The 15,675-nt window shown below is 34.4% G+C and overlaps 3 protein-coding genes across 4 annotated transcripts; all 3 read left to right on the top strand.

Moving 5' to 3' along the window:
* The first annotated feature begins 4,527 nt into the window (after nt 1–4,527).
* Nucleotides 4,528–7,052, top strand: LOC111008243 (UDP-arabinopyranose mutase). Of its 2 annotated transcripts, none has more exons than XM_088117411.1 (3): nt 4,528–4,851; nt 6,645–6,777; nt 6,912–7,052. In XM_088117411.1, exons 1-3 carry the CDS (start codon nt 4,738–4,740, stop codon nt 6,929–6,931), a joined length of 267 nt encoding a protein of 88 aa, XP_087973537.1. In that variant the 5' UTR covers nt 4,528–4,737; the 3' UTR covers nt 6,932–7,052. The 2 variants fall into 2 exon arrangements, with proteins under 2 accessions (XP_087973537.1, XP_022136568.1); XM_022280876.2 differs by having other exon boundaries at nt 4,532–4,851; nt 6,648–6,777.
* A 17-nt stretch (nt 7,053–7,069) lies between these two features.
* Nucleotides 7,070–8,258, top strand: RGP5 (Alpha-1,4-glucan-protein synthase family protein). The gene has a single exon (XM_022280875.2). It carries the CDS (start codon nt 7,070–7,072, stop codon nt 8,126–8,128), a length of 1,059 nt encoding a protein of 352 aa, XP_022136567.1. The 3' UTR covers nt 8,129–8,258.
* An 814-nt stretch (nt 8,259–9,072) lies between these two features.
* CYP97A3 (cytochrome P450, family 97, subfamily A, polypeptide 3) lies at nt 9,073–15,189 on the top strand. The gene is made up of 16 exons (XM_022280878.2): nt 9,073–9,463; nt 9,568–9,730; nt 10,005–10,221; nt 10,331–10,402; nt 10,490–10,600; nt 11,085–11,276; nt 11,383–11,544; nt 11,892–11,987; nt 12,064–12,165; nt 12,576–12,608; nt 12,682–12,762; nt 12,841–12,923; nt 13,154–13,285; nt 13,840–13,900; nt 14,017–14,082; nt 14,607–15,189. The coding sequence occupies exons 1-16, from the start codon at nt 9,331–9,333 to the stop codon at nt 14,793–14,795; spliced, it is 1,893 nt and encodes a 630-aa protein (XP_022136570.1). The 5' UTR covers nt 9,073–9,330; the 3' UTR covers nt 14,796–15,189.
* Nucleotides 15,190–15,675: the final 486 nt, after the last annotated feature.

Raw genomic sequence — 15,675 nt, 5'->3', positions numbered from 1 at the left:
TCACAAAATGAAATGCAAATGTTATTCAACCATTATAATACAGGGAAAAAAAATCAATTAAAAAATCAATTTTTAACCTTCACCTTATAAATTGTATCAATTTTAGTTTAAATTTTCAATTTCATCAAATTAGGCTATAAGTTTAGATAGATATTGCAATTTTCTCCTTCTATTTTATTTCCGCTAATTCACACACTAAATTTAACAAAAAGCAAGGTAAAAACTAAAAAAATTCATTAATATAATGAAACTTACGCTTGATAAAAAATTAAGTTTGATTAATGCACAAATAAATCATTAAATAACTCCACTGAGATTCACAAATTTCAACAAAAAGAATGTCGTTTTTTTTTCTAAATCTTATCAGTTTCATATATTAGATATATTTTATAATTTATTGAATGTATATAAGAATATTTTTTTTAATGATTCATCAATCAAAAAATTTTTAGAACGTCACAATTGCGACCATTCAAAAGTTTACACTAAAAATTGCACCACTTATTTGGTAATAAAAATTAAAAATTTAAGATAATAATTGATATGATTTGTCAAGTTATTGTCAAAACTTATCTTTTTCCCTAACATATATGAGGCGAATAAATAATTTTCCTACTTTTTTTGCTTTGACACAGATTATAAAATAGTTTCCTTACCTTAAATTATTGAATCCAAAAGGAAAATAATATTATTCGTACAAATGGAAACCAAATTATATCCACCAATCGAAATATTAGAAGATTTTCCATAAACAGAATCTTTCATATTAATGCAAAGGGAAAAGGAAAACAAAAAACAAAAAACAAAAAAATAATCTTTCTCCAACCTTTATATATACCAAAGATCAAAAGAAATATTCAAAATCATCTACTAGAATTATTTGCTAGATCTCATTAGGAAAAAAAGAAGAAAAAAAAAATGAAGTCAAACTCCATTTCAGCCATTGTCCTCCTTGTTTTCCTCATTTTCAGTGGTAACAATCTTCCTCCTTTTACTTCATTACATCTCTTTTAAGATTTTATTTAACAATCATCTTATTTCTCTTGACATCTTTTTAGTCTAACTTAATTACTTCCATCATTATTACTTTCTTATATCTAAGATATCTTTTCTTCCATCTAAAAAAAGTTACTCACTCTCGTGTAATTACCTAAGCTTAACTTGTATGAACTTTTCCAATCTTAAAATAAGGGGTGTCAGTTTTCCTATGAGGACGAGTTTTCAGAAGAATCATGTGTGCTCTTGTTTTGGGCTGGGTGGAGATAAGGGGGAGTTTTTCCCATTTCAATTCGGGGGACGAGGACGAAGATAGAGGTCGTCGTCCCCGACCTTACTTGCCTCGATCGTATTTTATGTTTAAATATTTCATAACAATTGTGTAGATCATGTTTTCTTTTTTCTTTTTTCTAATTATGAAATTGATGATCATGTTGTTTGTGATAATAAAAATGTTGGATTTTGGTGATTGGTGTATGTAGGAGAGAAAATGATGATGAAAAGTGAGGCATGGGAAGAGAAAATTAATTATTGCCAGAGGGTGTTACCTATATTCCAATCACAGCCATGCTACAATACATTTTGCATTACATACTGCCAAGGTCAGGTTGGAGCCTCAGCTGTTGGAACTTGCTTGGGCGCTCATACTTGTATTTGCACTTCTCCTTGTTGATCAATCCCTTCCAAATCGTCTCCTTTCTTTGCCAGAATTTGAGCTCTCTGATTCTGAAAATAAAACGATGTCTCTCAGCACACACCAGTTCTACAAGTAATCTATGATGTTACAACAAGTATTATCATTGATGAAATACAGTTGAATAATTTTCGTATCATGTCGAAATGGATGACTTATCTTTTTGTTGGTAATATCATACTCGTCGGTCTCTAATCAAGTCTGCAATCTCATGTAGGTAAACAAAATACTTTTGATACCTAAAAATAAAATAATTGAGTACCAAAAGGAATAACATCCATACGAAAATGGAATTAACAATTATTTTACCCAATTGTGCAGATGTCATTTAACAAGAAATTACGCATACAAATGGAATATCTGTCAACTCTTTACTCAAAAATGCATTTTTTAAATAATATTAAAACGTCATTCTAACTACATATACCTATATAAGCTAAATAAATGGTTTTTTTTTTTAACTTAGATCATTCGAATGGAAACCAAATTACTTCAACAAATGTTAATATCCATCAATTTAAATATAATTTGACGGGTATATATCTCCAATTAAGATCATACATTTAAATATTCATCCCACATATTCTACTAAAAAAATTTGATAATTATATCAACCCATATGAGAGAGTTTTCTTTTATAAACAGAGTTTTATATATTAATAATGTGAAAAGGGTTTTGAAAAAAACTTAAATTATCTTCCTCTTCTATATACATACACACAAAGAAATAGTTTTCATGTATATCATCAGCAAGAATTTGCAAAAAAGAAACATGAAGTCCAACTCCATTGCAGCCATTGTCCTCCTTTTCTTTGTTGTTTTCAGCGTTAACCATCCTTCTCCTTATATTTCATTAAAATTTTGTTTAGTACTAATCATTTTATATTTTTCTAATGAAGTAATCATTTCATTTCGCTTCATCTAAATATATAATTTAGGCCATATTATTAATTTGAACCCAATTCTTACTGTGATTAATATAATCTTTTACAACTTCCAATTTTTTTCTTTATCACTTTATAAATGTTTTACTTGACAAATATAGAGGTATAACCTTTTAAAGAAACGTATCGTGCTTTTTGTTTTTTGGGTTTTAAAAAACAGTTTGTTTTATAACCGCATTACTCGATTCTACGAGAATTTTTATGAAAGCCTTTCATTTGCTTCTCCCGTATCTCATTAAGGAAAAAAAAAACCCTTAACTTTTTAATTATTTCTTTTTCCAATTTCATCCTTCATGAATGTGAAAATTCGTAGGCGCGACTCTTTAAAGAAGGTAAAGATGTGTCTTGCTTGTCGCATACCTTAATCTTTTGATATATTTTTATATCGATTGAGTTAGAAGTTTGATCAAACATAACATGTATTATACTCGTAAAATCGAAACTTACTCACTTCCTAGGGTCCTAAATTCACACATGATTATTGATTATTGTGGTTGGAACTGGAAGGTTAGTGGTTTATGTATAACAAAAATGTTGGATTTTGGTGGTAGCTAGGTTGTTGTTTAGGAGAAAAAATGAGGATGAGAAACGTGGAAGGTGAAGAGGAATGTGGAGGGGTGGTGTTGCCCATATTCCAAGCACAAGCTTGCTATGCTGAAATGTGCACTTTACTGTGTCCAACTCAGCTTCCAAACAAACCAACTGGCTCTTGCTTAGGCCCTAACACTTGTCTCTGTAGCTATCCTTGCTCATAGGATAATTTGATGCTTATAATTAATAAATTCAACGGTTATCTATTGGGTGTTATTTGTAAAATGTTTCACTTCTACTCTCTGCTAGAGTAGGGAAGTCTTATCGAGCAATTCACGTACCATATCGAAAATGTTACTTTCTCAATCAATCTTCAATCAAAGAATCTGATTGGGAAGCCAATCATGAAGTAGTTTAAGTTTTTTATGACTAATACCTCCTATTAATACTCTTCCAGCTTGTTATATGATGGATTGGACATTTTTTCAACGTAGATCAAGGAGATTTAATTTGAATATCCCACCCCACATGGTGTAGAAGAAAAAAAATTAGCAATTTGATAAAATAATGTCATGAAGAACTTTTTTTTTTAGAACACGAGATTTGAATGGAGCAGTTTGAAAAAAATAATGTCACGAAGAAAGTATTTTTTAGAAAAAAATAAGCACAAAGTAAGTGAAACAAAAAAACTTTAAAAACAATAGACGTAGTATTGCATTTGTTCAATAATTACAAGAAGGAGATCGAACCATCAACATTTTAATGTCCATTTGGTAATATTCCCGTTTGTTGTTTATGTCTCATTTTTTAATAAAGAAAAATAGAATTTTATGGCCCCAATACCTATGCATTCAAGAATGGTAAAAAGCTTCTTAAAAGGAAAAAAAAATGATAAATATATATATATATATATATATATATATATATATATATATATATTTACATTAGAACAAATTGGAAATGGGAATAAAAAACATGAAACTTGTTTTTGTTGTTTCCAAAATTTTTAAACAATTTTGTGAATATATCTAAAAAGATGAGAAACAATAAACATAAATAATTGTCAAATATTTGACTTTCTTAATAAAATTGGAAACAAAAAACAATAAAAAAAAGAACGTTACTTAACAGACCCTAATATTTCTAATTAAGTCATGGCCATGGGCCAGAACAGAGAGAGGGCAGAAAGGGAGTTGCAGAAACATGATTTTTAGTGGGTGGGTCCAATATTTTGATGTGGGCCTTGAGTCCATCCCAATTAATTCATGGGCCAGAATAAAGATTTAGGAGGCCCAACACATACGTGTGAAGGTTGAAACACACGTGCGAAGCCTTGAGGAATGGGGAGAAGAAAAAGTCTAGCAAAGGTCGGTCCCTTAATCAACGACGGAGAAAACACAGCATCGTGCTGCTGCAACTGCAAGACACCAATCTCGGGACAAAGGCGTAGACCAATTCTCTTGTCCTTCACTCCTTCGCCCTCGCCCTTTGGAATTGGCAATTGGGGTTGTGGAGAGAGAAAACTGGTTCTCGCCATTCACAAATCAATTATGATATGTATATATATTTTGAATGACACCCCCTCCATCTCTCCTGTCTTTAACTATTCATTCCGCCATCCTTAACCTTTCCAGCATCTCCGATCTCTCTTTTCTCCCTGATCATATCGTCCTTGAACTCTTCCTGGTACTTCTCTCTCTCTGATCTTACAGATATGGCCTGATTTGTCTTCCTCTTCTTCATCTTTTGTTTTCAATGCGTTTTTTGTAAATTTCCCACTTACCCTTCTTGTAGTCTTCTGTTTCTGTTACTGCGGTGTTTTATTTCTTCTGTTTTTTTTTTCTTTTTGAATATTGGGTCTGAATTTTGGATCGTGGTGCTTCTTGAATTGGGGACTCGGGGTTTGTTGATTGTTTGTTTACGTCTGGTCAACGCTATTATCAATCTTTAGTGGCTGGTCTTAATGTGAGGAGAAAAAGTTAACTTGGGTGGAGTGGAGGGTAGAGTTTTGTTGGAATGTCTATTGAAATTTTGATGTTTCTGTTTTTACATTCTTTGTGATTATATCAGTTTCTAGACATATCTTCTCCGATGTAGGATATTGCGACAGTTATGATATTGTTATCCTCTGCATAAGTGAAAATTTTGTTTTTATTTGATTTTCACTGTTGAAATTACTTCTCTTTTCTCGAATGTGAAGATTTTATGCTATATCGGATTTTGTATTTATTGAATTCAGTTATTTTGGAAAATGTAGTTGTTATTTGTGTGTACAAGCCTTGTATGAGCTTGACAATTTATGGATCTAGAATGGGCAATATGTGATTATATGATTCTGAAATACAATGAAATTTTGCCTTCTTAACTAATTTAACATTTTGGACACTCATGCGTGCTGGTGCTACTTTTTGGCTCTTACGATTTAACTTTGTCTATTGAGAATGTTTTCAATTGTAGCCCCTTCGCCCTGTTGGTTCGGCCCGTATTTGAGTAACACCTCACCTACTCAAAGACCTCGTATTTGGATAAACTTAATATGGAAAACTTTTAATATCTCCAAGAGTCTGAGACTTGGCAGGCACAAACTATTTTATAAAATAGAACGTTTTCAATTGTATTTTATTCTAAAGTCTCAGGGCAGAAGAAGAATGTGTTAGTGTAATTGTGAAATTAGCTTTTGGTAATTTTGGTGTTATGTTGTGGTGAAATTATATTTAACTATTGCATAATATTTTACATGGACTTGACTTCATGATCCATGCCTTTATACTACAGCCTTTTTTAGTCTTAAATGGAGTAGCCTTTTAGATGGATCTGGGTTTGATCTTCTTTTTTCTTTTGTTTTTTTCCCCTTTTTCCTTTTCTTTTTGCCACCCATGGATTAGCATGAAAAGAACCCTGAAATCATTGAACTTTTAAATGAGGGTCAAAGCGTTCCCCAACCTGATAGCAACGAGGACTATTTACTATCTCCTCCTTTCTAATATTCCAACTGTAGCCATAGGATCTAGGAGAAGACTCCCTGTGAATAACCGTTGCAGTAGTAATAACCTAATAAGTGAACTAGAGATAGAGAATATAGCTGAGTGTAAATAATGGACGATGGAAAATCTTGAAGCCGCTCATCTTCCAAAAGGTTGACCCTGGAACCATTTACAAGTTCGGAATAAGTGAGCTATATGCAATAATGATTGTGTGTGGAAGGCCAATGGATTGGGATGGTACCCTTCTGTTCCTGTGGTTAGTCATGCTTTGTGCACAATGTTCAAATATACGTGGAAATAACTGCTTTGTTAGCAATATTTTCTGTTAATATTGCAATGTACCAAACGTTGCTTGTACTTGTTTTCTTGCAACACATAATATTGAAATTATTGTTACACCGCTATATAACTTTTTTGTCTACGTTTTATGTACAAATCTTCTTATTGGCTCTTGGTACTTGAAAGTTTCTGAATAAATGAAATAATCTCATGAAGCAGCAAACATTACGGGCTGGAAAACTAAACGAGAGAGTTTTGAGGTTGTTCGTGGCAACCGGAAATGATGAAGTTCTTTCACTCATCGAGGCATTCAATATCCAGCAAATTGTCACCCCTGTTCTTCCTACCAGTAAGAAAACTCGAGATATACCAACTACCAATGTTCTGTTATTCCATTGACTTTTTCTTATCAAAAAAATTATTCCATTGATTTTGTGGTGGGTTTAGACCATTTCTCTTACTTACACTGAATACTTGGTGCAGGGTGTTCAGAAAAATTCTAGGATTCAATGCTATGGTGTGATTGCATTTTAGATCATTAAAATTCAGCCACTTCTTGTAAGGAGACTTAACAATTTTTTTTATCTTTTGAATATTATAATTACAAATCATTGTTTCTATTTTCTGGAGAAGTTTGAAAGATGTCCCAGCTTAATATTAAGGATAGCGAGGTCGACATTGTGATTGGAGCACTCCACTCCGATCTGACAGTATTTATGAATGAATGGAAGCCTATTTTCTCCCGATACCACTTGATTATTGTCAAGGATCCTGAACTCAAAGAGGACCTCCAAATTCCAGATGGGTTTGACCTGGACGTCTATTCTCAACAAGATATAGATCGAATTGTTGGTACTTCCAATTCAATTAAGTTCTCTGGTTACTCATGCCGATATTTTGGCTACCTTGTGTCCAGAAAAAAATATATCATCTCAGTTGATGATGACTGTGTTCCTGCCAAAGATGATAAGGGCTTGTTGATAGATATTGTAGATCAGCACCTCGCAAACCTTTCAACTCCAGCCACTCCTTTCTTCTTCAACACACTGTATGATCCGTTTAGGGAAGGAGCAGATTTTGTCCGTGGTTACCCTTTTAGTTTAAGAAGTGGGGTTCCTTGTAGCCTGTCATGCGGACTGTGGCTCAATCTAGCAGATTATGATGCTCCTACTCAAGCCCTCAAACCAAGTCTAAGGAACACACGCTTTGTCGATGCAGTCCTCACTATTCCAGTTGGGGCCATGTTGCCTGTGAGTGGAATCAACATTGCATTTGATCGAGAGACGATCGGTCCTGCTTTATGTCCAGCTCTGAGATTGGCTGTGGAAGGAAAAGTTCGGTGGGAAACCATGGAAGATGTATGGTGTGGATTATGCACCAAGGTAACATGTGATCACCTAAAGCTTGGTGTGAAAAGTGGGCTGCCTTATGTTTGGAGAAATGAAAGAGGAAATGCAATAGAGAGCCTGAAAAAAGAGTGGGAAGGGGTGAAGCTGATGGAAGATGTTGTTCCCTTCTTCCAATCTCTTAGGTTGCCAGAAGCAGCAGTCACAGCTGAAGACTGTTTCCTTGCGATCGCGAAGGCAGTAAAGGATCAGCTTGGCCATTCGAATCAAATGTTCTCTCGTGCTGCTGAAGCCATGGTCGATTGGGTCGAGATTTGGAAGAAGGCTGGATCTGGTCCTTTGCCTGACAATTAGGAGGACTTCGTGAGTGAGTTTGGCCTCCTCCCCCCTTCAATTAATAACAAAAAATTTCCCCTGTTTTTGGTTGTAACAATGACTCAAAGAGCTGTTGAAATTTCTAATGAACCAACAGAACTTAACTATTCGCGTAATTGTTCCGCAGTTATTTAAGTTCTCATGAAGCCCTGTTATTTTGTTGTTGTCTATTGATGATATGTATCCTTCAAATGACATGCTTGTTTTGACCCTACAGAGTGAAAAGGCAAAATGGTCATGTTTCATTCTTATTTTCTGTGATGTGTGTCTATATTTCGACATCAACTCGATCTGATTTGAGGGCTGAAACTGAGCCATGCTAAATTGAGAAGCAAAAGTGTTTGATTATGAATTATTATAACAAAGTGTATCTAAACTTTCTGTGTCAGCTTAATACAAGCAAGTTTCTTATCTAAAAAAAAAAGGTATATCTAAACTCTATTTTTGTTCCAAAAAGTTAGAAATGGAGACGAGAAAACCAAAGGACAGTTTGGAGAACTTTGAGAATATTCTCTTGTTTTTGTTCTTAGTTATTTTTAAAAATTATGATGGAATGGTTTGTGAATATACTTCGAAAACACTATTCATAAATTTGTTATTGGAAAAAAAACAACTCAACAACTTTATTTTGTTTAAATAAAAAATTTAAACAAGGAATAAAAAAAGAGAGGATTCTATAACAGTTCTCAAATAATCTTCCATTTTATAAGAACTACGGGACAATTTCTTGAGGTGCCAACTCTTGGTGCTGGCAAAACCAGCAAGGTTGAATTTTGATTTTATTTACTTGTACATCATTCGTCACATCTTCTGTTATCATCGATAAAATCCAATCTACGCGTAGAAAAGTTTGAGGGTCTATTTTCTTAATTATGCTCAAAAAGAACTAAAACGACGTTAAGTATTTTATGCAAAGTGACATAAAACATTTGTTTCCTCGCTGTATCGCCGTGAGCTTCTCAGGCGGAATCTATAGTACCGACTTGCTATCAAGATACCGATAGCTGTTTCTTAGCGGTTGAAACAGCGCAAACGCCAAACACATGGTCCGGCATTATCTTTTTTTCACACTCCCTTCTCTTTACAAGTCGCTTCCTCGAGACCTCTCAAAATTGTTCTTCTCTGTTCATTTCCGATTCTGATATCTGAATTCTATCCATAACCAAGGCAGCCCATCTTCCATGGCTGCCAATTTCACCATGCTTAAACCTTGTTCTTCATTCTCGACCCGATCATCCGTTCAGAGGAAATTTAGCGCCCATAGATTAGTATGCACTGGCCCATCTTCCTCTTTTTATCCACAGTGTCAAGGAGGTTTGTTGGCAGCTACCTTTCATTTAGTAAAGTGATTTATCGTTCTTCATTGTGGGATTCTTTGCCCCTTGTTTTTACCCTTGTTTGGCTTTTGGGTTTCGTAGGAGCTTATGGTTTATGCATCGTTAAATGTGCTTCTTCAAATGGGAAGGAGCCCGATTCATTGGATAATGGAGTTAAAAGTGTGGAGCGGCTACTTGAAGAGAAACGGCGAGCTGAATTGTCTGCTCGGATTGCCTCTGGAGAATTCACTGTCGGAAAAGATGGGTATGAAATTATTTGAGTATTTTTTTCTATTTCTGGGTTGGGGTGGGGGTTCAACAAATTAGAGCTGGAATGGGTTAGTTTTACATTTTGTAATTCCATCGGCATGTATAAGCACTAATTTTGATTAAATAAGAATTCATTCTGCTGCTGTACATTTTCCAGCTGGTGGGTTTTTAGTAATTCTTCTATTTATCTCATGCCAATTGACAGCTCTTTCTAAATTTTTGAACTGACGTATACTTGTTTATTATGTGTTTTTGTTTTGGGAATCAAGTTTTCCTTCTGTATTGAGGAGTGGCTTGTCAAAGATTGGTGTTCCCAACGAGGTTCTGGACACATTATTTGGTTTTGTCAATGCTCAAGAAGGATATCCCAAGATCCCTGAAGCAAAAGGATCAGTAAATGCAATTCGTAGTGAGCCCTTCTTCGTACCTCTGTATGAGCTTTATCTCACGTATGGTGGAATATTTAGGTTGACTTTTGGGCCAAAGGTTTGTTTCCTCTTAGTTTTATAAGTAGCCATAACTTTTTCCACATTGTTATTATTTATAGGGTATGCCATAATTTATTACTATGTGTGATATCTTGATCTTCTTGCAGTCATTTTTGATAGTTTCTGATCCTTCCATTGCTAAACATATACTGAAGGATAATCCAAAGAATTATTCTAAGGTATTCCTGCCTGTCATCTTATTACAATCTGTTGGTTCCTTCTCTGCATACTTTACACATATCATGTGATGATATTTGGATGCACAGGGTATCTTAGCTGAGATTCTAGACTTTGTCATGGGGAAGGGACTTATACCAGCTGATGGGGAGATATGGCGTGTAAGAAGACGAGCAATAGTACCATCATTGCATCTGAAGGTATGATCATCATTGCATCTCTTCGCGGATGGCTAGTGAACCCCTGTTATAAGTGTACATAGGGAGATCCACGGGATAGGAATGTTTCTAGCATGCGTGCATAGGGAGATCCACGGGATAGGAATGTTTCTAGCATGCGTGCAAGGTAACTGAAAATAACTAATGTAAGCGGGAGAATGGTATTAGTAGCTATTGCCTATTTAGAATGCTCTCTGTATAGAGGGGGGTACACTTTTGTTAAAGAATTAGGTGTTAGGGAGAATAAGGGGAGCTTTAAATTTTCCCATGGACATGTACTCTGTTTTCAATCATTATTAAAGAATTCGGTCTTCCTATCCTAGCCCTTTGAATCTTCATGGATCTGTACTCTGTTTTCAGTCAATACTAGTGAATTTGGTCTTCCTAGCCCTTAAGAAATCCTTTTGATGTAGAACTTACATTTTAAGCCATCCATTTATAACATCTACACTTTTTTTTCATGTAGTATGTAGGTGCTATGATTAATCTTTTCGGAGAAGCTGCAGATAGGCTTTGCACGAAGCTAGATGCTGCAGCATCTGATGGGGTAGATGTGGAAATGGAGTCCCTGTTCTCTCGTCTGACTTTAGATATCATTGGCAAGGCAGTTTTTAATTATGACTTTGATTCACTTACAAACGACACTGGCATTGTTGAGGTATTCCTTCCCTTCTATTTTTTCTCGGTGTGAACTTTATTCGTATATTGATCATGACATTCGTTACATTTTTTTTTTGTAAATGCTTATATTCCATTTCGAGCAGGCTGTTTACACTGTGCTAAGAGAAGCAGAAGATCGCAGTGTCGCACCAATTCCAATATGGGAAATTCCAATTTGGAAGGATATTTCACCACGGCAAAGAAAGGTCTCTAAAGCCCTCAAATTTATCAATGACACCCTCGATCAACTGATTGCTATATGCAAGGTAAAGTAGCAAATTGATGGAGCAACTTTCAAATTTCTCTTCTTTTTCTTCTTCCCTCCCCCAAAGCAACTGCACCACATATGTCTCTTCGTTTCATTTTCTGTTTTTACACTTCTATAGTAATATGTATCAATTCATTGGTCAAACTGACACATATATGCATTCTCCAGCACTTTCTTTCACCATTTCTTAACTGACTTATCTTTTAATCTCTCATCTCGGTTAACATGACTGCCTGATTTTGCGGGGCTTCATTTGATTACTGACTGCCGCTTCTATCAGATTGGATATTTACGAATAAGTTGATCAAGGTCTCAAATCTCTTTTCCTTCTTCACCCATTTGCAGAGGATGGTTGATGAGGAGGAGCTGCAGTTTCATGAGGAATACATGAATGAGCAAGATCCGAGCATCCTCCATTTCCTTTTGGCATCAGGAGATGACGTACGTTACTAATAGTTGACAAGTATGACAATTGGAGACCCAACTAGTTGACAACTTTCTGGCCTATCATGTGTAGGTTTCGAGCAAGCAGCTCCGTGATGACTTGATGACTATGCTTATAGCTGGGCATGAAACATCTGCTGCAGTTTTAACATGGACCTTTTATCTTCTTTCCAAGGTAATCAATATCTTCGAATTTGAGATAAAGTTTTACTTTTAGTAATCTATTAGTTTTCTGTTGATCTTGGAAACCTTCGCTAGATTTTCTGCCCGTAATAAATTTTGGTTGAATTATAGTCTTGGTCCCGGAAGTTTAAAAAAGTGTATTTTAGTATCTAAAATTTTAATGAGTTTCATATCTGTCCTTTCTGCTTAACTTTAGACACCAAAATTAAAGTTTTAACTAAAGATTTTCTCAGGAAGGTGTGAATATTTTGAGACACTGATGCCGTTTCTATTTTTTGCATTCCACCTTATCATCCAGATATAGTTTTATTAGGCATCCATCATAAATACATTGGATTACTTTTCAATTCATATTGTTTAACATGAAATCTTCTAAACTTTAGCCATGGTTTTTGGCTGCAGGAGCCTAGGATCATGGCCAAGCTTCAAGAGGAGGTAGTTAAGTCTTCTCCTATATTTCATTGCAGATAGAGAATCTTTATCTTTCATACTGATGTAATTTTGACAGGTGGATTCAGTCCTCGGGGATCGGTTTCCAACTATTGAAGATATGAAGAACCTAAAATATGCCACACGAATAATTAATGAAGTAAGAGGATATTATTCTTCTCCTTCTTAACTGATTAATTTAATATATTCTTGTGACTTTACCCTTCTGCTACTGCAGTCCTTGAGGCTTTACCCACAGCCACCAGTTTTAATACGTCGATCTCTTGACAATGATATGCTCGGGAAGTACCGAATAAAAAAGTAAATAGCAAATCACTGTTTCATTTTCTTCTGTTAGCTCTAGTATTATATGAAGCTTTATTTATCTTCTATGTAAACGTTCTCCGTCACATGGTTCGATTTCCATTGGTATGAGTTTCAATAGATTCTTTTCTCTATTCCTAAAAGCACATAATTACCTTTTTTTTTTTACTTATTTTGATGTTCAGCATGGAGAGGGATAATGGATAAGTACTGTTCTATTTTTGCAGGGATGAGGACATATTCATATCTGTTTGGAACTTGCATCGCAGTCCAAAACTCTGGGACGATGCTGATAAATTTAATCCAGAAAGGTGGCCCTTAGATGGACCCAATCCAAATGAGACAAATCAAAATTTCAGGTCAGATACATACTCATTTATGTGCAGCAAAGGCATCTCGAATAACTATTTTGTTTTTAGTTTTTATTTTTGTTTAATTAAGTTGATTTAGTAACAATTCCTTTATTTAGTAGTTAATTTCTATTGAAGTACTATTAAAACCTTAAACGAAATTTAAAAACTAAAAAACTATAAGTGTAATTATTTATTTTGAGAGAGGAACTTTTGATTGTAGTTAAAACAACGTACTAACAAAATCTACAGCCATGAATGGAGTGTAACTACAATTCAAGCTGACAAAAAAATTGCCAACTTTGATCTTAAATGCTTTAGAACAAGTTGGTTGGTAGATAAGAATACTATCTCAAATGAATCTCTTGATTTACTCAATTATTCCTAAACATGTGAAACAAAACAGAGAGGGGATGATTCAATTAGATGGTTAAACATTTATGATAGTTAGCTTTACTTGTCTGTTATAATAATATATTCTGTTTCTTATCAAAAGGAAAGTTTATAACAATGCATTTGTTACCTTTTATAAGAATTAATAACTATCATAATCGTTACTTTAGATATTTGCCTTTTGGTGGAGGACCGCGGAAGTGTGTGGGAGACATGTTTGCTTCATACGAGGTATTTGTTCAAAATGTTATGAAGTTTTCACTCATATGATCTAAAAATATGTTTTTAAAAAGATTTTTCAGAAAGCACATCTAAGCAAGTTAAACATTTACCTTTCTAATTTACAGACTGTTGTAGCACTTGCGATGCTTGTTCGGCGATTTGACTTCCAAATTGCACTTGGAGCACCTCCTGTATGTTTCCAACTGAGATTATTTTCCATCTTTCCTTCTGTCCTTACAGTCTTCCTTTATGTTGTATGAATGGTTTTAAGCTTGATTTCATGCGGCATTGGCACGACCTGACAAATAGATGATAGAAAGAAGTAAACGGTTAGAAAAGATAAAGTAGTTCATGCAGACTATCTTCTTGTTAAAGCAAAGTACCAAATCCTTCATAGATCATGACACTTTATTTTGTCCAGTTATCTACATACTAAAATTATTTGTCTAATACATCATGTCAAATCAACTAACGTTTATTTAAAAGACATCACTCCATTATTTAGTTAACAATGTTAATGGTAGGGATTATTAGAGTCACGATATGTAATTGAAACTTCTAAGTTTAGAGAATAAATAGACATGATCGCATGGTTTAGAGACTAGATTTTTGTCAAAAGCTGTATCCTTGGTTTCTTTTTTTATGGACAGTGGGAGAGTAATGTCAAGAAACTATAAAATTAAGAGGTTTCATGAAACTAAGATTATCCCTGCAGGTAAAGATGACAACAGGAGCTACAATTCACACAACAGATGGATTGAAAATGACAGTTACACGAAGAATGAAACCTCCAATCATACCCACGTTAGAAATGCCTGCAGTGGTCGTCGATTCGTCTGTCGGCTTCTTGGAAGATGAAACACAAATTGGTAAGGAAGGAGAAGTTTCTTCTGCTCATTCCTGATATTGTTGCAGTTTCGCCATGGGTTGAGATTTAGCCTGCTCCTGAAACTTGAAAGAAGATGCAGAAAAAGAGGAAACCGAAATCCCGCTAGCGCTTTATGAGTCCTCTCGATTGAAGATTAAATTTGATCTTCATCTGGTTAGATGCAGCTTTCTTGGTGAATCCTCGTTTGCATATAGAATGATTTGTATGAGTAAAGAAACTGTTCTCATTATCCTTCTTAGATGTTATAAAAGATTTATGTATTTCATTGTATTAATCCATTGATTTAGTTGTGAAGACTCGGTTAAAGTCTTCTTATTTCTTTGTTTTACATGTAAATATTTTCCACTTAGACGATGTTCTTTGTACCGATGCCATTGGAGCAATATTATGAGGGTTCTTTTTTTTTTTCCCTTTTTGGCAGCAATAAGGTAATTTGAGAGGGAAATAAACAAATCTTAGAACATATTTGGGTTTCAAACGGTTGGATTTTGTGATGGTAAGAACTCGATGGTAAGATTTTTTTTAAGTACAATAAGTGGAATGAGTGGTGTCGAACTCATGACCACTCGGTCATAAACAAATGCATATTGACCTATAGTAAGAAAATTAATACTACATGAAAATGGAACTTTTAAAATATTAGGAATGAAATAGAAAAATGAATTTTTTTTTCTTTGACAATTTGTTTGTCACGGTACATCAAATTAAAAAGAAGAGCATGTTGTGAAATTAAAGAGCAAAACGAGGCACTACAAATACACGAAACAACGTTAGAAAACGAAAAAATGGACAAAATATGAAAATACAAATTTATAAGAGAAATGCATATGATTTATAGACAATTGGGCAAACATGTGGTGTAACTAAAAGACACTAATGAGAATTTAATATATGG

The sequence above is a fragment of the Momordica charantia genome (genome assembly GCF_013281855.1).
Source record: "Momordica charantia cultivar OHB3-1 chromosome 10 unlocalized genomic scaffold, Mcharantia_2.0 BLBB01000010.1, whole genome shotgun sequence".
Classification (NCBI taxonomy): domain Eukaryota; kingdom Viridiplantae; phylum Streptophyta; class Magnoliopsida; order Cucurbitales; family Cucurbitaceae; genus Momordica; species Momordica charantia.
This window is presented reverse-complemented; position numbering and strand designations above follow the sequence as displayed.